General features: G+C 43.7%; 1 protein-coding gene across 1 annotated transcript in view; it reads left to right on the top strand.

The window, feature by feature from the left end:
* Positions 1-3,591: 3,591 nt before the first annotated feature.
* The window catches only part of LOC117510874 (macrophage mannose receptor 1-like), a 57,268-nt gene continuing 35,396 nt past the window's right edge, over positions 3,592-25,463 (top strand). The window contains exons 1-6 of the mRNA XM_034170769.1: positions 3,592-3,769; positions 3,849-4,250; positions 11,520-11,693; positions 20,122-20,277; positions 20,358-20,471; positions 20,673-20,816. Coding sequence (XP_034026660.1) covers positions 3,700-3,769; positions 3,849-4,250; positions 11,520-11,693; positions 20,122-20,277; positions 20,358-20,471; positions 20,673-20,816 — 1,060 coding nt within the window. The 5' untranslated portion in view covers positions 3,592-3,699. The remainder of the gene's footprint in view (positions 3,770-3,848; positions 4,251-11,519; positions 11,694-20,121; positions 20,278-20,357; positions 20,472-20,672; positions 20,817-25,463) is intronic.

The raw sequence follows: 25,463 nt of genomic DNA, 5'->3' as shown, positions 1-25,463 counted from the left end.
TTGTCAGTTTTCTTCAGACAAGTCAGGGGACGGATACATGAACATTTCCAAGTCACTGAATATGTCTTGGACTTTATTTACATCAGTTATGAAGAAATACAAACAGTATGGCACTCTATGGTAAATCTGTGTGGAGTAGACAGTTCACAAAAACTGAGTGACTGTGCAAGAAGGAGAAGAGTGAGGAAAGCCACCAAGACACCCAGACAACCCAGAAGAAGTTACAGGCTTCTGTGGCTGTGACTGGAGAAATTATGCATAGTGCATATTTTGCATTTTGTATCCCCAGTTATACAGCTTCATGATGAAGTGGTACAGAGGAGGGTTTTCTTTCAGCAAAACATTAAATCTAGGCTTGTATCTCAGATGTACCTTCTGGCAAATTGTAGCTGAACCTTCAGGTCTTCTTTTTAATAAAACCCTCCTCTATACCAAGCAAGCCACTGTATGCATCCAGCCATCCATCCATCCATCCATCCATCCAAAGCACCTGAATATGGCAGCAAGCTCTGAATTTGCAATGAACTATATATGGTGTTCCAAAGATTAGAACCACAGTTCCCATGAGATTGCAATTTCTATCCTGGCATATGTATTTATGCCCTTGGTTCCACTCAAACAGCCACTCAAATGCCAAAGTGCATGCTTGGATAGTTCAACAATTATAATACTAGCCATCAAGTAATTTTAAGGAGACACTGTGAATGGGTAATTCCCCCGCTCAGCTTTGAGTAAAATTCTTGCCTTAGAGATGATCACGTTGTTCAAGTTGTGTCAAAAGTTTGTGTGCCTGGTTGGAGGTGATGGTCTAGTGGTTAAGGCATTGGGCTTGAGACCAGAAGGTCCTCGGTTCAAATCCCAGCCCTTAGGCAAGGTCTTTAATCCTCTATTGCTCCCGGTGTGTAGTGAGCGCCTTGTATGGCAGCACCCTCACATCGGGGTGAATGTGAGGCATTATTTGTAAAGCGCTTTGAGCATCTAATGCAGATGGAAAAGCGCTATATAAATGCAGTCCATTTACCATTTGTAGTACACAATGGAGTAGGAGCACGCCTAGAGAGTAACGGAATGGTTCCAGGAATACCACATAACCATGGGAGACCTTTTAACATCTCCGAGTTGAATTCACACTCAGGAAGTGGTGCAGCATACCACATACCTCCGTATGCTTACACCGGCCCGTTACGTTTCCTGTGTGCCAGTGATGCCCGAGCAGACGTGTTTGTGGACAGCTTCCTGTTCTGGATGGACACAGTGGAGATGGTGAGGGTGGCAGAACACCCACGAGTCTACTACTCAGGCTGGGTGTTTCCATTTATATCTTCAGCTACTTGTCCTGTTTGCGTGTGGTGGTCATGCCCCACAGCCCATTGCTTTCCTCACTTGGTGTGGCCCTGCAAGACTTGCCCTTCTTCTTCGTGCGTGTTGGACTCATTGCCTTCTTTGGCTTCGTCACACCCATCCTGTATTTGATGAAGAACCTGTTGGTGTGCCTGGCCTTTGTCTACTTCAACTTCATGACCAAACTGAGGTTGTTCAACACAGAAAGGATGTACTTTTGAGAGTGACACTCAGGGCAAAGACTACACTGCAAATGTACAACAACAGAATATCTAAGAGCACAGCTGGTTTCGGTGATGTAGAAATGGATTTGTGCATGTGCCACAAAGGGAGGTGGTTTCACAGGCCACAAGGGAGGCCTTTCAGCCTGCACAAGCACATTTGTCAAGAACGTAATGTAATGTCACATCCTAAGAATTTAGACCTTCTTTATCTACCTACAACCCCAAATCAGACAAAGTGGGGATAGATAGATAGATAGATAGATAGATAGATAGATAGATAGATAGATAGATAGATAGATAGATAGATAGATAGATAGATAGATAGATAGATAGATAGATAGATAGATAGATAGATAGATAGATAGATAGATAGATAGATAGATAGATAGATAGATAGATAGATAGATAGATAGATAGATAGATAGATAGATAGATAGATAGTGATGTTATTCTAAATGCATGCTTATAATCATGATTTGGTACAAAAGCATAAAAGGATCTCCAGTTCATCAAATACGTGTGAAAATTATTGAAACGTCTGAAAGCAATGTTCCTCAAAGAAAGACTGGAAGGGATTTTTCTCCCTCTACAGCGCATAATATCATTAAACAATTCATGGAATCTGGAGGAATTTCAGTGCATGATGGGCAAGAACACAAGTCTAAGCTGATGATCCGTGATTTCCAATCCCTCAGACGGCACTGCATTAATAGCTAATATAAACACATGGGCAAGGGATTATTCTGGGAAACCTTTGACAAGCACTAAAATGTGGAATTACTGTACATTCACAAATGCCACTTCAAACTGTATAAGGGGTGTAGACTTCTCTGTGCTTGGAGACATCGAGACTGGAGCATCACACAGTGGAAACATGTTCTGTGGAAAAATCAATCAATATTACAGATATTTTTTGGAAGAAAAGTTACTTCATATTCTCAAAATCTGCCCACTGCTGAAATAACAGTGTTACAAGTTTCCATCGAATGATTACAGCATTTGTGTGCTGATGGTTTCTGCAAATCAGCCAGTGTGATGTTTGCTCATTTCCTCCGATTTCCTGCTGTCCTCTCTTTCTACTGGGTGCTATTATCACTCCTCATCTGAAGCCTCAGATCTCAGGAATGGTGGCGGGGTGTACCCTTCAAAACTAACACATCAGCAAAGTCCTGAAAACAGCTTTTCCTCCTTTTGGACTCATTCAGGTGCAGTCACAATGCTGATCACGTCTTCAAATTCATGCTGCTTGTGAAACTTTATTTTAATGAAGAAAAGTAAATTAGAACAAGTGCCTAGTCTGCTCGAACCCACAGCACCCTGGGCAAATGTTGATAAGTTTACCACCGATAAGTGCCGCCACTCTGCAGAAAGCTTTTAGAAAGTACAGTTCAGTAAATTTGACCTTTGTCCTTTTGACCCCAAAATCAATAGGTTTCTGGGGTTACCATACCTAACACACGTAAGAGACAATCGTGTAATTAGGAAAGAAATTATTGCACTCACAAGATTTTTACAAAGTATACTCGTTATAAACTGACCCTTGACACATTAACCCCAAAACCATTTAGCATCTTGGGGTCAATATGCATAATGCATGTACCAAGTTTGGTACAACTGAACTTATGTTGACAAGTGAAATGAAGCATGAATGACTGACTGACTGACTGACTGACTGACTGACTGACTGACTGACTCCCCACACATAGTGACGGCCTGCTGTCTGTGCATTGGGAAAAAAAAATCATATGAAGGAAATATAATGACCTTGGAAAAACATGGTATGTTGAACACTGCTTCCAAAAGTCATCATTCCAGTTTATTTAGTATTTGATGCCTGGACACTAATCGATTTTTTTTTTTCCGAGTTTCGGTTTCCTGCATGAAGAGGCTGCTTGTGTCCCATTTCTCAACTCCTCGCTGCCACCATTAGTTCTGTGAAAGCTTGCAGAAACCGCTGCTGTTGACTCATCATTGCCTCCCCATGTGACAGGATATCCATCAGTGTGATTAAGGGAGGGAAGCACCATGTGTCCGTGTCACACACCTTCACACATGCCAGAATGCTCTCCTCCTGACTGGATGACTCTCTAACATGTTCTTCCACCACTAACTGCAAACTTTACCCAAAAAGATCATGTTGGCACGTCTGTGTTTTGCTGTGGTCCTCTGTCAACTGCAGGTCCCGTCCATTACTGCTGAAACAGGTACAAACCTTTTACATGTTATTCTTTTATTGCAACTTAATATCATGGCAGTAATGAGCTTTGAATCATTTTGCTCCAGACAGCAGCTCCTTCTTGATTTTCAACCAGGACCACAACAAATGCGTAAAGGTTGAAAGTGCCACCTCACTGACGCTGGCCCCATGTAATCCTCATGCTAAAGAGCAGCAGTTCCGCTGGGCCTCGGAGTCGCGCCTCCTCAGTCTGTCCCTCAAGCTGTGCGTTGGAGCCACTGAGATCAAAGACTGGGTGAAGGTGCTTCTGTTTGAATGCAATGAGACAAGTGAACTCCAGCACTGGCAATGCAAAAACGAGACGCTCTTTGGCCTCAAAGATAAGGACCTGCACTTCAACTGGGGCAACCACAACGAGAGGAACATAATGGTCTACACGGGATCGGGACTCTGGAGTCGATGGAAGATATTTGGTACTCAGAATGATCTTTGTTCCAAGGGATACCAAGGTAGAATTATTTGAAAATGTTTCTTAGAAATATTTTAACAAATATTCACAACAGTGTTTTACAGTAATGTGCATATTCTCCAACTGGATGAGGGAATGTTAAATTCAAAGAGTGGATGCCAGCTTTTAGTTTTGAAAGTAAAAGTATCTCAAAAGAATATTAAACTGTGTGTAACATGCAATAATTCATGTTACAGCTTCAAAATTCATCAGCACAATCAAAATGTTAAAGTAAAAAAAAAAAAATTAAAAAATGCTGTTGCTGTCATTATGTCATTTACAAGGGACAATGAACAAAACCAGAGTCTGCAAATTGCAAAAATCAAAACTTAGCTTTTTTGATTTAGCTTTTTAATGATTGTGAGTCTTCATATTGACAATAAACTGTTAATTAGATTTGCCAAAGCAGCTCAGTGTTCGTCTTTAAGTTGTCATCAGGATGTTAAAGCTAAATGCACCGTGAGAACAACAAACATAGTAGAACTACAAAGATCAGCTAAGACACCAAGTAGACAAAACTAACGCATTAATATTAAGGTTGATTTTGATCATTTATATAAACGTTTTGTCCATACAATGTATAATGAAAGTAATCATATTCTGGGACAATTCTACGGTAAATGTAATTAGAATCCAAGCAACATTTTAACTGTAAACTAAAATATGGCCGTATTTGCTGTCATGGTAATTCTGTTACCATATAATTGTCCTCTGCTTTTACACATTTTAAATTCTTCATGCCATTTAAAAAAAAACATTCAGACTTACTGATATTAAAATTTAAAAAATTATCGCCTTTTTACTCGCATGAAAAACAAATCCCTACAATATGGTATACAACAATACCAAAATATTAAATCCAAAATACTGGGTTGCATAATTATACCTTTTTGCATAACACAACTAATTCACTTTCACAGCCAATTTTACTTGGACAAGTCTGGGGATGACTGTGGGACACATAAGGTCCCACAGTTGAAAGTGCATGCCAGAGCACAAACCAAGCATGAAATCAAAGGAATTGTCTGAAGACCTCTGAGACAGGATTGTCTCAAGGCACAAATCTGGGGAAGGATGCAGACACATTTCTGCTGCTTTGAAGGTCCCAATGAGCACAGTGGCCTCGATCATCCATAAATGGAAGAAACACCAGAACTCTTCCTAGAGCTGCCCGTCCTTCTCAACAGAGCGATCGCAGAGAAGGGGCTTAGTCAGCGAGGTGACCAAGAACCCAATGGCCACTTTGTCAGAGCTCCAGCATTCCTCTGTGGAGAGCAGAGAATCTTCCAGAAGGACAATGAACTCTGAAACAATCCACCAATCAGGCTTGTATGGTAGAGTGGCCAGATGAAAGCCACTCCTTAGTAAAAGGTACATGGCAGCCCATCTGGAGTTTGCCAAAAGGCACCTGAAGGACTCTTAGACCATGAGAAACAAAATTCTCTGGTCTGATGAGACAAAGAATGAAACTCTTTGGTGTGAATGCCAGGCGTCATGTTTGGAGGAAACCAGGCACCACCCCTACAGTGAAGCATGGTGGTGGCAGCATCATGCTGTGGGGATGTTTTTCAGCGACAGGAACTGGGAGACTAGTCAGGATTTAGGTAAAGATGAATGCAACAATGTACAGAGTCATCCTGGATGAAAACCTGCTCCAGAGCGCTTTGGACCTCAGACTGGGGCGACGGTTCATTTTTCAGCAGGACAATGACCTTAAGCACATAGCCAAGACATCAAAGGAGTGGCTTCAAGAAAACTCTGTGAGTGTCCTTGAGTGACCGAGCCAGAGCCCAGAGCTGAATCTGATTGGACATCTCTGGAGAGATCTGAATATGGCTGTGCATCGACACTCCCCATCGAACCTGATGGAGCTTGAGAGGTGCTGCAAAGAGGAATGGACAAAACTGCTCAGGTTTGAGGCTGTAATTGCTGTCAAAGACACATCAACAAAGAATTGAGCAAAGGGTGTGAATACTGATGTACATGTGATTTCTTAGTTCTTTTTTAATTTTTAAAAAAATTGCAAAAATTAAAAAAATAACTAACAAACAAAATAAACAAAAAACCTTCTCATGTTGTCATTATGGATTGTTGTGAGTAGAATTTTGAGGGAAAAGAATTAATTTACTCCATTTTGGAATAAGACTGTAACATAACAAAATGAGGTAAAACTGAAGTGCGGTGAATACTTTCCAGACACACCGTATCAATTACTAAAAAACAAAATAGTATGGTGCTGTATGGTGCATCACATTATGAAACGTGTTGCAGGCATCCATTTCAAAATGAGCAAATATTTGCACAAAAACAAAAAAGTCTATCAGTTTGAACATTAAATATCTTGTCTTTGTGGTGTATTCAATTGAATATACATTGTAGAGGATTCGCAAATCATTGTATTCTGTTTTCATTTACATTTCATACAACATCCCAACTTCATTGTAATTGGGGCTGTATGTTATTTTATGTACGAGGGTTTCATTATCTGGAATAATGGTTTTAGCCTTGCAAATGTTGACCATGTTTGATACACAGATTGTTTCCATCACCCGGGGGCTCATGTACAAAGCGTGCGTATGCACAAAAACATGGCGTACGTCCTTCTCCATGCCAACGTTCCGATGTATCAAAAGTGAAATGACTGTGGAAATGTGTGGTGTGCCATGCAAAAATCCTGACTGGTGTATGTACGTTTCAACAGCTATTGTTCCACTGCTGACACATACAGGTGTTGCTGGGAACCGTTAATATTGTGAAAACAAGATGTCTTCAGTGTGATGTGCACACCAGAGACACACTGATGAACAATTAACACACCCACGTGTTTGCAATTGTATGGGTGGACATAAAAGCATGCGCAAAGTGATGCATAATATGGCATCAACATTGGCTGCATTAATGTTGTTAGAGGACCTTGCAAATGCGGACCCAGCGCTATGAGGGGGCATTTGAGGGCGACACCCCCTCACGTCATCAACCTCACCCCCTCGGATGTTAGAGTTATCAAAAAATAAAAATAAAAAAGAAAGAAAAACAAATACTGGAAAATATAGCAAAGTATTAGTTATTCAATAATATCACGTATTTAACAAATAAACCAAATTAATTAACTAAAGTAATTAATTTTACAACAAACGGATATGGCGTGTGTCTGTGTTCAAGCAATTTGATAGGTTGAGGGTTGCGCTTGTCAGTGCGGCAGAGGGCAAGCTCGATTTATTCAAGCAGTGTCAATGGCCTTTCACACTGCAAGCTTCAGCGCGACGCTTTAACGCTTCGTAACGCCAGGCCGGTGTGTTTCCAACGCGTTGTGACGTCAGACGCGTCGCTACAGAAGCAGCAAGAGGGCAGAGATTGCAGCCAGGTCACACTCTGGCTGTTTCCACAAACTGAAAAAAGTTCAGCGATCGCCATCTTGAATTTGGGTCGCCTGAACCACAAAAACCTTTAAAAAACAGCAGTAGAACGATTCTCCTATTACCCTGCTGGGAGAAGCTTTTTTTCAGCTACTTTTCGGAGTGACGCCGACCGAGGGAGGACTGACGACTTGGTGGGATATCAATCGAACCGCGACAGCGGGCCGAACTGCATGGAGAAGCCGGCCTTCAGGCATCATCACTGGGCAGAGTGAGGCAGGCAGCCGGGGTGATGGAGCAAATCCACTCAGTCCGAAATCTCCCACTTTTTGGATATATGCAAAGTCCCAGTTTGCCCAACGGAGTTTAGTTCTGCAGCTTTACTGAGGTGAGAATAATGTAAAAATAAAATGTGACATTTACTGAACTGTGAAGGTTTAATGATCGGCTAACGTTAGCTTAGCTTTTTAGCACAGTTGATCTGAGTGAACGCTTTAATTTGTAGATGGTTCAGTCTTTCTTATTTTTACCAAGTAAAGCTACAGCTTTTTTCAGACACCACAAAAGCTCAACTTTAAATAACTTATTTTTTCAGCTGTTTTTTCCATCGTTTTTTTTTTTCCGTTTTTTTCCCTTTTTTATATATAAACTGTTTAGTGTTTTTATATTTAAAGAAATATTTTTATTTGTCCCAATCAGGAACATTTGCTGTGCAGACAACCAAACTTCCATTGATGAGCTGAACACCACGAAGTCGAGTCGAAAGAAAACATCTCTGCTCTTCAAAATAGGACAAAGGTGTCTTCAGCAACACCACCAGAGTTCAAAGCTGCAGAAGAGACTTTCATCTGGTCCCAAGAATCCAGTAGACCATCACCTGCTTCTAAATAAAAGGCTCTTTCAACAGCAACTATTTTATTATTTTTTAAAAAGCTGTTTCATTTTATATTTTAACAATAAATGAACGGATCATTAAAAATGTCCACAAATAAAAGTCAAAAGATATTTGCACAGGTAGAAGCTCTCCACTTATTGTGCTCAAATTCATGTTTTAGAAATGACTGTCCTGATAACATTAAAGGCAGTTACATATTTTGACGAAATTACAAGTTTAAATGACTATATATATATATATAAAAAAAACACCATGAGGTTTATGTCACAGAAATCCTACTTTACAATCACACTGCAGTCATTGTTAAATTATTTCCTGTTGCATTTAAAATAAACATTTGTATTTATTTAGTGTTTGTTTTTCTGGTTGAAATGAGATATAAATAATCTACCAGTCTTAAAAAAATGTACAAGTTTCCATGTTATTTTATTTGTCTAAAAATAAATGTCCAAGGTTCCTTATGTGAAACAAGAAATGATCTAATCTGAAATAACAGGTGGTTTTAATTTACAGATGAAAGGTTTCTAAAGAACCATTTATTGATTTATTTAGCTATTTTAATTACAAGTGTTCTAAACTTTTTTTTAACAGTAATCAGAAATTTTGAGGTAACAAACAACAACAAAAAACATTTCCAATTATTTTTCTTCAGAAAACTGCTCTATAAATGAGCAGTCCTGTCACACGTTAATGTTTTGTACAGATCAGTGGTTTCTGCACCAATCGGATTGGTGCAGAAACCACTGATCTTTACAAAATGGATTGGACCAGTCCATTTTGTAGAGATCAGTGGTTTCTACCACGAGTCTTCCGTGTTTTGGTCCGACGCGTACGTCACAGCTCAGAATGTTGAACGTTGGCGCACCTCATCTCGACAGAACACCAGCTCTGTGTGGTATGCAGGAGATCACTTGATCGAGGGTCTATACGTTCAAATAATAATTAAAAAAATACTGTCATAACTCTTTACTCTTAGTCACTCTCTTACAACGGTGTAGCCTAAATACACGAGCTTTCCAGGAGCGCACCCAATTCATTACGCATGCTCAGAAGCACGTCCCCTCCAGTGCACACTTTTTTTGGGGGGGGGGGGGCGACGACCCCGCCCCCTGTGATAAACTCATTGCCCCCTTAATATTTTTTTCTGGCACCAGGTCTGTGCAAATGGTGCAATCCGACATAAGCGTGTATTCTGGTAACGCAAGGATTAACTTGCAAATGACAATAATTGGCTCAAGCCAATTTCGATTACCAAGGCCATTGTTACTGCAGTTGCATGCAGAACTGTGGCTGGCCCAGAGCGCAATACAGTCCACACAGGTGCTGACCATGCTGTGCGTCCTGGCAACAGAAGCATTCCAGCTTGAACTGGCCGATTGCTCAGGAGTGTGCCAGTCAACCTTGAGCCAAGCCATGCCAGCTGTGTGAAACACAATCATCTGAATGTCATCCAGGTACATCACATTCCAAGCTTAAAGCACAATTTGCAGAAAGATCTGGTTTCGTTAGTGTAGTCAGAGCTATTGACTGCACACATAAAGGCGCCATCACATGATGAATTTGTTTTTGTTAACAGGAAACAATTTCATTCCATCAATGTTCACATCATATGTGATGGGCAAATGCCCATCAGGCTGGAGGCTGGCACGGTGCACAATATGTAGCTGCTTGCTGGGCAAATAGTTTATTCGTGAAATTGTTCTGAATGAAAACCAGCACAGGCACATTAGGGCATGTGCACATTGAAAGATGTTTTTTGTTATTAATGTGTTTTATTTTTCTTGATACTGAGATTGGAGCAGCAGAGCTTCTTAACTCATTGAGTGCCAGCCATTTTCAAAGTTCAGAACATCCCAGTGCCAGGATTTCTTCAGCATTTGAGTGTTTTTTCAAGACCCATAGAAAAATGAGTTCTATGTCCATGTCAACAACAAACATACCACAAGAAAAGAAAAGAGAAGAAAAGAAATTGGCTCGATGACGCGTCTTTAACGCGGGGCATTACTATCGGAAAAGACACGTTTTAGAGTCAATGGCATCAAGTGAGTTAACTGATTGGCTCCCTGTATTCAGTATTTGTCAATGAACACATGTGTAAATGTGTGAATGTCACACACTGTCAGTGGTAGCTTCAGTGTGTGTGTGTGTGTGTGCGCTGTTCTGAGCTGACAGCGTTTATGGCCTAATACACACGCTCCCACTAACATTTTTCCTTACATCAGAGATGTCCAAGTTCGGTCCTCGAGATCTACCTTCCTGACACTCTTAGTTGTCTCCGGTGTGTTGGAACAGGGAGACAACTAAGAATGTCAGGAAGGTAGATCTCAAGGACCAAACTTGGGCACCCCTGCCTTACATGATTATATTCCATTTAACAGGGTACCAAATAAACTGTCCTTGCGTGTCTCCATGTAATTTCCAGTCATCTGTAGCACACACTTGTTATAATTTCTTTTCTGTGTTCATGTTGTGTGATGTGACAGCGTGCAGAATCACAGCTCCAGGGCCTAATTACAAGAATTTGCATATTTAAATGGGGCGTGGCCAGGGTGGAGTTTGTTGCGTGTGCATGTGCGCTCAAATCCACATTCACTGGGATGTACAAATGGAACGTGCATGGATCCATGCGTAAGTATGCTTTGATATATCTGGATATTTTGTATTTACCCCAGTTTTTGGGTTTTGGCGTACGCCATGTTTCAGTAGGAAATCCATGCAAGTCTTCGTACATGAGGCCCCTGGTCAACCTTATTAAATATGTGTTCAGATATTTTGAATTGAACAACAGATGTTGTCTGATAAACCTCATGACAGTACACCACAGAGTTGGATTTACAAAGCAGTATTTAGTATGAAACAAATGTGGCTACTTCACGAATAATAAATAATAATAATAATAATAATAATACGTAATAATCTGGCCTGTGTATTAAGGCTGGACATACATTAGAACTGTAACATTTTGCTCTTATTGACTGGCTTTGCTTGCTTCATCTTTATAATCCTGTTGTCCTTTCAGAGATTTTCACAATAGGAGGCAATGCCTTTGGAAAACCTTGTCAGTTTCCCTTTAAATTTACGGAGAAGTGGTACGCTGAATGCACCGTGGACGGCCGCTCAGATGGACACCTGTGGTGTGCAACAGAAACAGATTACAATAAAGAGCAAAAGTGGGGCTTTTGTCCCACCACATGTAAGTGACTTTACCAAATATTTTTGCACTCATTTGAAATCACTGATTTATATAAACCTTCAGATGCCAAAATCTATGGGATTATCTCTGTGCCAAAGATGCACAAAAAAATAAAGGTCTAATAATTAGCATTTTACACATAAATATAGCAGTCAACAAGTATTTTCTGTGTAAAGGTGTAGTGCTGTAATGGTAACATGGCAACACTCTCTCTGCGTGTGTTTTAATTTGAGCTTTTCTGTTACGCATTTCCTGTATATTGCTTATTTAGTGCACGTGAGTCTCACTTTGTGAAACCATTGCCCCTCCCCACATTTATAGAGACAATAGTGACGCCATATACCACTGTGCACTGAACATAGCAGTGGGTAGCTACAGTCTAGAAATCTCCAACTTCACTCAGAATTTGCGTTTCTTTCCCTTAATGCGGAGGAGGCAGGAGCAGGAGTGTCCAAAGGGAAACCACTGTTTTGGTCTAAGATGTTGGTGATTTAGAGTGACATGGACTGGCAGTAAATTATTTACAGGACCTTTAAGGGTCAAATTAAATAAAAGAAAACAAAAACATGCTGAATCAAAAAATGGCAACAATATTTATGTCTTTGTGTTCAACCAGTCTGACTCCATTCAAAAACAATATTCTTTGTTATTTGTTTTTTCTCCAGTAGTTTGAATATTTCCTTCACATTCAGTTTTGTCTTTTGCTATGACAGAGAATTAAGGTACATTAACGGGAAAAAAGAGAGATTTTGAAGTTTGCATTCCAAGTAGTAGACCTTACTTGTGTGAAGCATCTTGAGGCAGCTTTGTTGTGATTTGGCACTATATGAATGTAATAAATGTAAATGTAAGTAGTATAAAGTTGAAATACATTTTTGACAATATGTCAGCAATCAGAAATCAAAGATTAAAGTTTAACTTTTGAGAACAAATCAAAGCATGCATGCAATTAATTGACACAAAATGTTGTGTCAATAAATTGGTGAAATTGTATTTCAGAATGTTTTAGCAACAAGGAAATTATTCTTCTTTAGTGCCTAAATATTGTGGTAATAAATATAAGGACTTTGAAGAAAATGTATTTGTAAATCACATAAGCTTGAAAGAGGTGGTTGTGTTCATACAAACTGAAAACATTACAACGTTACAGTAGACCATAAAAAGTAAGTGCCTTCGGCTGCTCCCTTGTTTTCACCACAGCAGATCCAAGGTGGGTCTGCATGTTGATTTGGCACAAGTTTTACACCGGATGCCCTTTCTGACGCAACTGTTGAGAAAGGGAATGCACGGACCCACATTAGGGGGCGTAAATGAGCGGTCAATAGGAATTCCAATAAATTACAATTTATTATGCAATGAATGTGCGTACGGAACAAAACGGCTGAGTAGGTTTACCTGTATGGTAAGCTGATAACTCGGCAGAGTTATGGTGTCTCTCCCAGGCTTTTATGGAGTGATGGATGAGATGAAGAGTGACAGCTGATGACGGCCTAACAGGGCGCACCTGGTGGTGCCAACAGGTCCGTGCGCCCTCTGCAGGGCATAAAGGTGCCAGCATGGCAGGGCGCCATCTGGTGGTGGGCCAGCAGTACCTCCTCTTCAGTGGCCCACACAACAGGACCCCCCCCCTCAACGGGTGCCTCCTGGCGCCTGCCCCGGTATGTCTGGGTGCTCCCAATAGAAATCTGCCAGGAGGGCGGGATCCAGAATAAAGCTCCTTTTCACCCAGGAATGCTCTTCTGGGCCATACCCCTCCCAGTCTACCAGGTATTGATACTCCCGGCCCCGAAGACGTACGTCCAGGAGCTTCTTGACAGTCCAGGCAGGTTCCCCGTCGATGATCTGGGCAGGAGGTGGCGCTGGTCCAGGGGGGCAGAGGGCCGAGGAGTGGTGTGGTTTAATCCGGGACATGTGAAAGACAGGGTGTATACGCAGTGATGCCGGGAGTTGCAGTTTCACCGCGGATGGGCTGATCACCTTGACAATCTTAAATGGTCCAATAAAACGGTCAGTTAGCTTTGGAGAGTCCATCTGCAGAGGCATGTTCTTAGTAGAAAGCCACACCTCCTGCCCGGGCTGGTATGCAGGGGCCGGGGCTCGTCGGCGGTCCGCGTGGTCCTTAGACCGCGTCCGGGCCTTCAGGAGAGTAGAGTGGGCTTTCTTCCACACCTGACGGCATTCTGAGGTGGGCCTGGACTGAGGGCACCTCAACCTCTCCCTCGACAGCAGGAAAAAGCGGCGGTTGGTATCCTAGGCAGACTTCGAACGGGGAGAGGCCGGTAGAGGACGACACTTGACTGTTGTGTGCGTACTCAATCCAGGCCAGGTGTTGACTCCAGACCATCGGATGCGCGGATGTGACGCATCTCAGGGCTTGTTTGAGGTCCTGGTTAGCCCGCTCTGCTTGACCGTTGGTTTGGGGGTGGTACCCGGACGACAGGCTTGCTGTGGCCCCCAGCTCCTTACAGAAACTCCTCCAGACCTGCGAGGAGAACTGAGGACCACGGTCTGACACTATGTCCGTTGGGATACCATGCAGACGCACGACGTGGTAGACCAGGAGGTCCGCAGTCTCCAGGGCAGTCAGGAGCTTAGGGAGGGCCACAAAATGGGCCGCCTTCGAGAACCGGTCCACTATCATCAGGATGACTGTCTTTCCCAGGGATGCAGGGAGGCCTGTGACAAAGTCGAATCCTATGTGCGACCAGGGGTGACAAGGCACAGGCAATGGCTGGAGGAGCCCCTTCTCTGGTTGGTGAGAAGCCTTGCACCTGGCGCAGGTGGTGCAGGCCTGAATGTAGTCCCGTGTGTCATTTTCGACTGACGGCCACCAGAACCGCTGGCGAACCACTGCCATGGTCCTTCGCACCCATGGCAGGAGAGCTTGGAACTGTGACAGAAGTCCAACACGGCAGTCCGAGCGTCTGGTGGCATGTACAGTCGATTAGGTGGTCCACCTCCTGGATCCAGGTGTCGGGTCAGGGCCTCCCTGACTACTCCCTCCACATCCCATGTGAGGGTAGCAACGACAGTGGGCTCCGGCAAGATGGTGTCAGGTGGGTCCAACAGCCTGTTTAACGTCCTCTTTGTGCACCCAGGACAGGGCGTCAGACCGGACGTTCTTAGTCCCGGGGCAGTAGGTGAGTTTAAATTTAAAGCAGCCAAAGAACAATGACCACCAGGCTTGCCTGGGGTTCAGCCGCTTGGCGGTCTGAATGTATTCCAGGTTCCGGTGGTCAGTAAGAACCACGAACGGGACCACAGCTCCCTCCAACAGATGTCTCCACTCCTCGAGGGCCTCTTTCACAGCCAGGAGTTCCCGAGTGCCAACGTCATAGTTCCGTTCAGTGGGGGTTAACCTGCAGGAAAACATGCACGGGGTGGAGAACACTATCGGACTCCCTGTTCTGGGACAACACGGCTCCTATCCCTGAGTCAGAGGCATCCACTTCAACAATAAACTGGCGGCTATGATCGGGCTGCACCAGAACTGGCGCAGTAGAAAACCGGTGTTTCAACTCCCTAAACGCGGCTTCGCACTGATCCGACCAGGTGAAGGGGACTTTGGTGGAGGTCAGGGCTGTAAGGGGACTGACTACCTGACTATAGCCCTTAGTGAACCTCCTGTAAAAATTGGCGAACCCTAGGAACTGTTGCAGCTTCCTACGATTTACCGGTTGGGGCCAATCTCTCACCGCAGCTACCTTAGCCGGATCAGGTGCGACGGAGTTGGAGGAGATAATGAACCCCAAGAAGGACAGAGAGGTGTGGTGGAACTCGCACTTCTCAGCCTTCACAAACAGCCGGTTCTCCAATAACCGCTGAAGGACCTGACGGACATGCTTAACATGAGTCTCAAAGTCCTGGGAGAAGATGAGAATATTGTCCAAGTATACGAAGACGAACTGGTGCAGGAAATCCCGCAGTACGTCATTAACCAAAGCCTGGAATGTAGCGGGGGCGTTAGTGAGGCCGAACGGCATGACCAGGTACTCAAAGTGCCCTAAGGGGGTGTTAAATGCCGTCGTCCACTCGTCTCCCTTCCTTATCCAAACTAGGTAGTAAGCATTCCTAAGATCCAGTTTTGTGAAAATTTTGGCTTCATGCAGGGGGGTGAACACTGAATCCAATAGAGGTAACGGGTATCGGTTGCGAACCGTGATCTCGTTCAGCCCTCTATAATCAATGCATGGATGGAGACCGCGGTCCTTCTTGCCCACAAAAAAGAAACCTGCACCTAACGATTAGCCCGGCAGCTAATGAGTCCTGGATGTAGGTCTCCATTGATTCACGTTCAGGACGTGAGAGGTTGTACAGTCTGCTGGACAGATACGCAGTGCCTGGAACCAAATCAATGGCACAATCATATGGTCGATGCGGGGGCAGGGTGAGTGCCATATCCTTGCTGAAGACGTCAGCAAGGTCATGATACTCAGCCGGCACCTCCGTGAGATTGGGGGGACTCTGACCTCCTCTTTAACTTCATCACCAGGTGGCACCAAGGATCTTAAACACTCCCAGTGGCAGGTTTCGCTCCACTGAGCCACAACTCTAGACGGCCAATCAATCCGGGGATTGTGCTTTACCATCCATGGAAAGCCCAAAATTATCCTGGAGGTAGAAGGTGTTACACAGAACACAATCTCCTCCCTGTGATTCCCAGAGACAACCAAGGTTAAAGGCTGTGTCTGGTGTGTGATTTCTGGTAGTAGGGTGCCATCTAGCGCCCGCACCTTTAATGGTGAAGGAACGGCCACCAGAGGGAGCCCTACAGCCTTAGCCCACCTACTATCCAGTAGGTTCCCTTCCGATCCTGTGTCAATCAGTGCTGAAGCGGTAAGGGTTAAATCCCCACAGAGGATTGTGACTGGGAGTTGTGCGCATTTGCGTGGGACAGCCGTGTGGTTTGTATGGCTCACTCTTAGCCCAGTCTCTAAGGTTGAGCTTTAGTGTTTAACCGCCTGCAGCCCCTTATTCTGCGCCTGCTCATTCGAGCCACAGTAAACACGCTCTCCATGTGCCAGCCTCCTTTGTTTTACTTTCATTTTCGCCCTGCTCTTATCCATAGCTTCGTCAGCAGGGGGAGCTGGTGATATGCAGAAAGCTCTGGCTTTGGAGCGGGGAGAGGACGGCGCTGCTTCAGACATGGAAGGGAGAGGGATGGCGCGCACCTGGCCATGCCCTTCGTCTCGCTCCCGCTTGTATTCCTCTAACCGATTGTCAAGACAAATAACTAGAACGATAAGCCCATCTAAATCCAGCGGCTGATCCTTAGCCACCAGATGCTCCTTTAGGGCCGGAGACAGCCCATTTACAAAGGCGGAGCGGAGTGAGACTGAATTCCAATCGGACCTCGCTGCCGCGATGCGGAAGTCGATTGCGTAATCAGCTGCCCTCCGTCGTCCCTGTCTCATTGACAGCAGCATATTAGAAGCGGCCTCGCCTCTATTGGGATGATCGAACACCAGTCAAAACTCCCTTATAAACTCAGTATAAGTAGAGAGGACCGGTGAATCTCGTTCCCAGAGCGCCGTAGCCCAAGCGCATGCTCTGCCCCGAAGTAAGTTAATCATGTAAGCCACCCAGCTGTGCTCTGACGCGTACATAATGGGCCGTTGTGAAAAAACAAGCGCGCACTGCATCAGAAAGTCTGCGCACGTTTCAACACAACCACCGTACGGTTCCGGGGGACTTATGTAAGCTTCAGGCGACGAGGGGGGGACCTCTGAATGACCACTGGATTAGCTCTGTTTGGCGGCAGATCCACTGGAGGGGGAGTGGCTGCAGCCGTGCCTGACGCGCGTGTCTACCTGCGCGGTGAGAGCCTCCATCCAACGGCTGAGGTGAGCGTCCTGTTCAGTTAATAAATCCAACCGAACAGTGAGGTTAGACAGAATGTGCTGCAGCTCACCCAGCGATCCTCCTGGTGGATCCTGCGCACCTTGCACTTCCATTGATCGGTCATTAGGTGGTAAACGCCCCTCGGAGTCCATGACGTGGCTGAGTTATCCTATTGAAAGGGAATGCACGGACCCACGTTAGGGGGCATAAATGAGCGGTCAATAGGAATTCCAATAAATTACAATTTATTATGCAAAAGTGCAAACAGGGTTCCAAATATGCAAAGTCCAATTAAGTAACAAATGGTGACACATGGGCAGGCCCGATGGTAGGAGACGCCTATCCAGAGAAGAGCCGGGACCCACGTAGTTCCACCACCAGCCGGAAGTCTGCAACACACCAGAACCGCCAAGTCCTGGTACCCCAGGTGGCCACCGCTCAAGGATGTCGGACCGGTACTGCTGGCAGAAGCAAAAACAGATTAGGTGGGTGTGTGTACACCCAGCAAACAGTCAGCAAAAACACAGTAATCCTCCTGAGCGAATAAATTCAGATACGCCCAGAGTACAGAGGAAAAACTGGAGAACGTGCAGTGTCAATGGTTATACTCAGTAAGTCAGAAGTGAGGAGTGGAGACTCCTCCAACTTTCACAAACCCAGCAACAAGCTGCAAGTATAAGTCACAGCTGCAAAGACTTCAGTACAATGAATGTGCGTACGGCACAAAACGGCTGAGTAGGTTTACCTGTATGGTAAGCTGATAACTCGGCAGAGTTATGGTGTCTCTCCCAGGCTTTTATGGAGTGATGGATGAGATGAAGAGTGACAGCTGATGACGGCCTAAGGGGGCGCACCTGGTAGTGCCAACAGGTCTGTGCACCCTCTGCAGGGCATAAAGGTGCCAGCATGGCAGGACGCCATCTGGTGGTGGGCCAGCATTACCTCCTCTTCAGCAGCCCACACAACAGCAACTCCACATTACTTGGAGAAATGTGGCAGGGGTGGGGTTTGAACCAGGAACCTTATGCACTGAAACCAACTATGCTAACTACTTCTGCCACCACCCTCTGTTATAGTGGATTGATGGAATAAATAAACATAAATAAAATAAACAAAAATTATAAATACTCATTTGAATTTTTTTTGTTTGTTTGCTTGTTATGTCTGACAGTAATAACTAAAGTTTGACTTTTTTTTTGCCAGCAATTCAACTTTTTCTCACTATGCAAAATGGAAAAAACAAAACTTGCTCCTCTGATTATTTTCTTTGACATGACCTTCATAAGTCTATACTCACCTTTTTTAATTTAACAGAGTATTTATGGATGTGATACAAAACTGCTTGGTTCTCTCTGTAGCATTCACTTTAAAAATACATTTATTAATTCTTTTTTTTTTTTTTTTTTGGAAGGAATACCACTTGACAAAGTTATTGTGTATGCAGTAAGTAACTTATCTGTGATTGGATTATTGTTGTCAGACATGTTTTTATACGCGTTGTATATAAGTTGTCAGGTAGTACATGGGCAACTTATATACTGAAAAAACATAACTTTAAAGTAATTCACCACAAAACAAACGCCATGCTTTTTATCTCTGTTTTTGGTTTGAAATGGTTTGATTTTCATGAAAAGTGCAAGTGCACATGCGTAATCTGTAGATAAATTACATGTGAAAGGGGCGCACAAAAATGTTGGAAATTATAATCGGCCAACCAAAAGGTATTAGTTCTAAAACCACATGACATCCTGACATTTATTCCATGAGGTCAGCTTTGAACAAGTCTGGTTTCTGATCTCCAACACTTCCTTACATTTTAGTCATCAGCACAGCACTGCATTTGTTTTCCTTCCCTCACGCCCTTGCCCTTCTCCTGACACCCTATGGAGGCAGAAATAGGACTGCTAAAGAAAATAAGATCAAATTTACTGTTTTGTAAGACATGTCAATCCACAATTGCCCAAAACATGTCAGAGAATCTCTTTCAAGCAAAGATGAAGGTTTTTCAGATATTTTCAATTTCTGGTTTAAGGAATCTTGAGGATGCTGGACAGAGGTGTTTCGCGATGCACATGTGTTTGCAGGAGAATGAAGGTCCACGTCTTTGTTCTTGGTGTTTCCTGTCTTCTTGTGTGGTTGTAAGAACTGGACATTAACCAGGGACATAAGGTAAAGACTGGAATTCTTTGGTACTTGGTCTCTTTGAGGGATCCTTGAGTACTGTTGGAATGACTTTGCGTCAAAAGAGCGGTTAATTATGGAGACTAAGTTGAGGACTATAACTGGCATGGTGAAGTAGCAGCTGATGAAGGCTCAGCAGCTGGCGAAGGCCAAGGGGACACCCACATTTCACCTGGCTACAGGCGATAGATGGTTAGTTTCAGAAAGTAGGCCTGGACCGGTTGCCTGCTTGGGTAATTTTGAGGATGCAGCAACACATGGCACTGACGAATGTTCCTTGACTTGACTTGATTTACAATTACCCTTGAAACTCCGTAATCTCTCAAAAACTTTAATCTCTGTTTAGAAATGAATTTAATCATGCTGATTATTAATATTATTGTGCTTGCCCATTCCTCTTATACAGCCACCCCAGACTGGGACACTGACCCAGTCACAGGGGTCCAGTACCAGAGGAATGCACAATCAGTGTTGACCTGGTTTCAGGCCAGGAAGAGCTGCCAGCAGCAGGGCGCTGACCTCCTTAGCATCGTAGAGCTCCACGAGCAGTCGTACATTTCAGGTACCAAACCAGTTTCACCCATAAACAGCCTCATTAAACTATCATTGAATTCATTCATTCATAAGGTGTTTTCGGCACAGGACTGACCAGTACTTTGGGGACGTCTCTGTGGATTGGACTGAACAGCTTGGATTTTCAGAGTGGATGGCAGTGGAGCAATGGAAACCCATTCAGATATTTAAATTGGGTGCCAGGTTAGTGAAGGTGGACACAGTAATACACTGTGACAAGAGCGCATTTGCACTTATTGTAATCTAGAACTACACTGGGTGTTCCTGACTGGACTACAACCAGCAGGTTTCTTAAAGTAAATACTGTTTATGCAGTGACAAGCTTTACAGTTGGAGCACCCTGGTAGATACTCATTATGAACAAATACTGTATCCTTCTTACAGGCCATCCATCATCAGTTCCTGGAGTTAACTGTGCAACACTAAATGCTGGTAAAGCCTCCAAATGGGAAAGCACCACCTGCAACAAGAAACTCGGTTACATATGTCGCAAAGGAAACTCAACCAATCTGCCTCCTCCACTGACAGGTAAGTTAAATATTGGACAAATGGTGGATTGACATCACAGTGTAAATCATGAATTTGTGCTGTATGTTGTTTTTCTACATCTTTGTCATATTCTGCGTGAGGTCAAAGGGAGCAATGAGCACTAATATTAAGATATTTCAGAGTTCAGTGTGTTGTTCAAGGACACGAGTAGCAGCACCAAGCTGGACAAACTAATAGCTGCCTTTGCATTTGCATGTTAAACGATATACAAAAAGTGATGATGTGGCAGTATGAAGTAAATAATAGTTCCAGAATTTTATTTGTACATGTAGATGTAAGAGGTCAGTCACTCTCAATCCAAAGGATTGAGCCTTTATCCAGAAAACAAAGGGTTTTAGAAAGAAAGCTAGGGTGTCTTTTAACATTATTTGTTTGTTGCTATTTCAAAATGAGGAAAAAAAACTCAGAGTTCCTTATTCTTTCTAATAGAGGAAGTACGAATGAGTTGGTCAGATTACATTAGATTCTAAGAGGTATTCAGTCTGTTTCTAGGTATAAGTGTACATGAAATACACTGTTTTCCCCAGAAATACATTAATATTTGCCAAGAGTTAGTTCTAAAAGAAATTGCTTATGATGGCCAGGCCTGGGGGGTGGGGGCTCTCAGGCGAGCTCCCAGTGGCTGAGTCTCCAACCATAGGACTTGGTCAGGCAGAGCCTGACAAAATAACATGATGTCACCTTCACGTGGGCTCACCACCCATAAAGAGAGTCTGAAGGGTCTAGTGCGCTGTTGTTCAGGCACTGGACGGGGCATATGCCCACATGGACTGACACTCGGTGATGGTATTTGACTCTTGAAATGTGGAACATCACTTCTCTGGTGGAGAAGGAGCCTGAGCTTGTGTAGGTGGTTGAGCGATACAAACTAGAAATAATTGGGCTCACCAACACACAGAGTGCAGGCTTGGGCACCAAACTCCTGGAGAGGGGCTGGACTCTCTACTCTCTCTTCCTCCAGAGTTGTCCAGGATAAGAGGTGGCAGGAGGGTGTCGGAAATCCCTGGCTGAGTGCTGTTACTTTGGAGGGAGGCTGAGAAGTGTAATAAAGAGTAGACTTAAGCTGTTCGTTGACCTCCAGATTTAGGAGGCACAATACAGTTTTACATCCTGATCGTGGAATGGTGGACTAACTCTTTACCCTCGCAAGGATATTAGAAGGGTCTTGGAAGCGTGATGGGACCAGTCTACATGTGTCTTATGGACTTGGAAAAGGGGTATTGCCGAGTCCCCTAAGGCAGGGGTGTCCAAACTTTTTTTAGTGAGGGCCAAATACAGAAAAATAAACAAAGGGCCGGGCCACACACTAGGTGACATATTGACACATGAATACTGTGTGTATTTCTAACTCACCTATAACGTGAAGAACATTGCACTCAGTGGGAGCAGTGATGCTGTCCTTTGGATTGAAGGATGGCTGACATGTCAGGAGAAAGTTTGGTGGTTGAGACACGAAGGACTTCAATCAATCAATCAATCAATCAATCAATCAATTTTATTTATATAGCGCCAAATCACAACAAACAGTTGCCCCAAGGCGCATTATATTGTAAGGCAAGGCCATTCAATAATTACATAAAAACCCCAACGGTCAAAACGACCCCCTGTGAGCAAGCACTTGGCGACAGTGGGAAGGAAAAACTCCCTTTAAACAGGAAGAAACCTCCAGCAGAACCAGGCTCAGGGAGGGGCAGTCTTCTGCTGGGACTGGTTGGGGCTGAGGGAGAGAACCAGGATGACTGATAGCCATCTTCACAGAGATGGCTATCAGTCATTCTGGTTCTCAGTCTGCTTTTGTTCTGATTTAACAGAGGAAATGTTTGTTCACATATGTATGTTGAGCCGAACAGGCTCATCATTCTTTTTGCGTGGCGTCTCATCAGAGGAAACTTGGCATTATCCAAACTCTGATAGAATTCAGGGAGGGAGAGAAGCTGATGTTGACTCTTCAGAGAATCATCACATTGCATTTCAATCAGTTCTAACTGCAGACTCTCTTCCACTTCTTCTGCTTCCACCAGGAAGGGGGTTGAGAACAGCTTGATTTGTTTTTCAATGACAGAAAAATCTTGGAAACGCTGGTTGAATTCTGTCACGAGAGATGCAATCACAGACACATATTTCTCCTTTTTAGCAGAAAGGTCGGCCTTCGGAAAAGCAGACTTGATTTCAGACAGCGCAGGGAAGTGTGCAGCATTAAAGCCTCGTAGTTGTGTCGCAAACAGGCGGAGCTTTATGCAGAAGACTTTCATGTGCGCATACAGGTGTGGCACCAGCTGTTCTTTGCCTTGTAGGTTCTTGTTCAGTGAATTCAGATGATGTGTAAGATCAACTAAAAATGCCAGGTCTGCCAGCCACAGAGGGTCACTTAGTTCATGAAGAGGTCGGCCCTTCTCTTTTAAAAACTGGTCGATTTCTGATCTCAGCGAATAAAACCGCTGCAGCACAGAGCCGCGGCTGAGCCAGCGCACATCAGAGTGGTAGAGTACATCCCCGTATTCAGCATCTACATCAGATAGGAAAGCCTGAAATTCTCTGTAGTACAGTCCTCTAGCTTGAATTATGTTGACAGTTTTTACAACAGTGTTCATCACATCACCCAGCTGGACAGTCTTGGCACACAGTGCTTCTTGGTGGATTATACAGTGCATCCTAACAGCCTCACCTCCGCTCTCTTTTACCTTGGCGCACACTAACGATGCCATTCCTTTGCGCTCACCCGCCATGGCCGGAGCTCCATCCGTTGTTACTCCACAGAGCTTGTCCCATTTAAGCCCCATCTTTTCAACTGCCTCTGACACAGCTTCAAAAATATATTTTCCCGTCGTTGTGCCTTTTAGGCTCATCATATCAAGCAGCTCCTCCGTACAGCAAAAATGATCATCTACTCCCCACAAAAAAATTAACAGTTGCGCGGTGTCTGTGGCATCTGTGCTCTCATCGCATGCTATTGAGTAAAAATCAAAAGCACAAGCTTTATCTCTCAGCTGATGTTTCAAGTTAGCTGACAAGTCCTCAATTCTCCGCACCACTGTATTTCTGGGTAAGCTCACATTGTTGAAATCCGGCACTTTTTCTGGGCACATTATTTCTATGACTTTGATGAGGCACTGCTTTATGAAATCACCGTCTGAAAACGGTTTGCCGTGCTGGGCAATAAGTTTAGCGACTTCATAACTTGCTGTTGTGGCGTTTTCCTGTATTTTGTTAGCACGAAAAAAAACTGCTGTTGAACTTGCAGGCTAGCTGCCATTTGCTTGACTTTCTGTGTGTTTGTTCGGCACCGGTGTACGATCCCTTACCAAAAAGTAGTATATGCAAGCATGTTTCAAGTATACTTCTAGTTTACTTTTTATATACTTACCAGTACTATTTTTTGGTAAGGGATGTGTAGCTCTGATGTTTGGTCTCATAGTGCCGACGGATATTATACTCTTTCATCACAGCAACATCTTCATTACAAATCAAACAGACACACTTTCCATTGATTTCTTTGAAGAAATACTCGTTTCCCAACCGTGTTTGAAATCTTCTACATTCACAAGCTATTTTGCATTTCTTTGGTTTGGAGCCAGCCGCTGGCTCCATCTAGTGTTGAAACTGAGAAGTGCAACAAAGTTGAGCTCAAGCTTCTTGTGCGGGCCATATTCAATTATATTTTCAGAATTTGCTGCGGGCCAATAAAAACTGAACCGCGGGCCGCAGTTGGCCCGCGAGCCGTAGTTTGGACACCCCTGCCCTAAGGTATCCTGTGGTGGGCACTGTGGGAGCACGGGGTACCAGAACCACTGGAATACATAATCCAGTCTCTATATGTCCAAAGTAGGAGCTGTGTTCATATTCTCTGCCTTACATTGGACCTGTTCCCGTTGGGTATTGAACTCTGCCAGGGCTGTCCCTTGTCACTGGTCCTGTTTCTGTTGTTCATGGACAGGATTTCAAGGAGCAGTCAGGCACTGGAGGATGTTCATTTTGGTGACCTCAGACATCCATATCAACCCCTTTGAGGGTCCACCTGTATAACCCAGTGAGAAAATCCATAAAATCAACACAAAATCCTTATAACCTCCAAATTGCACCAAAGTCAGTTTTATTACAGTACACACAACCGCATAGCGGTATCACATAACTGGGTTTTTGTCCACATATTATGAGTTGCCACAATGACATTAAAGTCAGGATCATTAGTATTTCCTCCACAGTTGAATTTCAAACAATAGAGATCTAGTATTCATGCGTCAAGCTGAATTTTATAGAACTGAATGTGTCAAATTTAATTATTTTTTACAGAAACAAGAACTGTGTGTCACTAATGGAAATACATTAATAAAAACATGAAAAATAAATCAAATATAATGAACAAAATAAAACATACCTCAGAACTTCATCAAGTGTATCGAAAATCACCTCGCCAGTGCTGATGTTGCAGACTGGCATGTCAGTGATCCTCGACTTCGCCCCTGTGTTTATTAGGGATGGGTATCGATAAGATTTTATCGATATTGATACCATTATCGATTCCTCTTTCGATCCGATTCCTTATCAATTCCCTTATCGATACCTCTTGTGAATTTTTTGTGTACTAAAAATAGGCTTTACAGGTTTTCTATGTCAGTGGGACGAAGA

Source organism: Thalassophryne amazonica, chromosome 1, assembly GCF_902500255.1.
Source record: "Thalassophryne amazonica chromosome 1, fThaAma1.1, whole genome shotgun sequence".
Classification (NCBI taxonomy): Eukaryota; Metazoa; Chordata; class Actinopteri; order Batrachoidiformes; family Batrachoididae; genus Thalassophryne; species Thalassophryne amazonica.
This window is presented reverse-complemented; position numbering and strand designations above follow the sequence as displayed.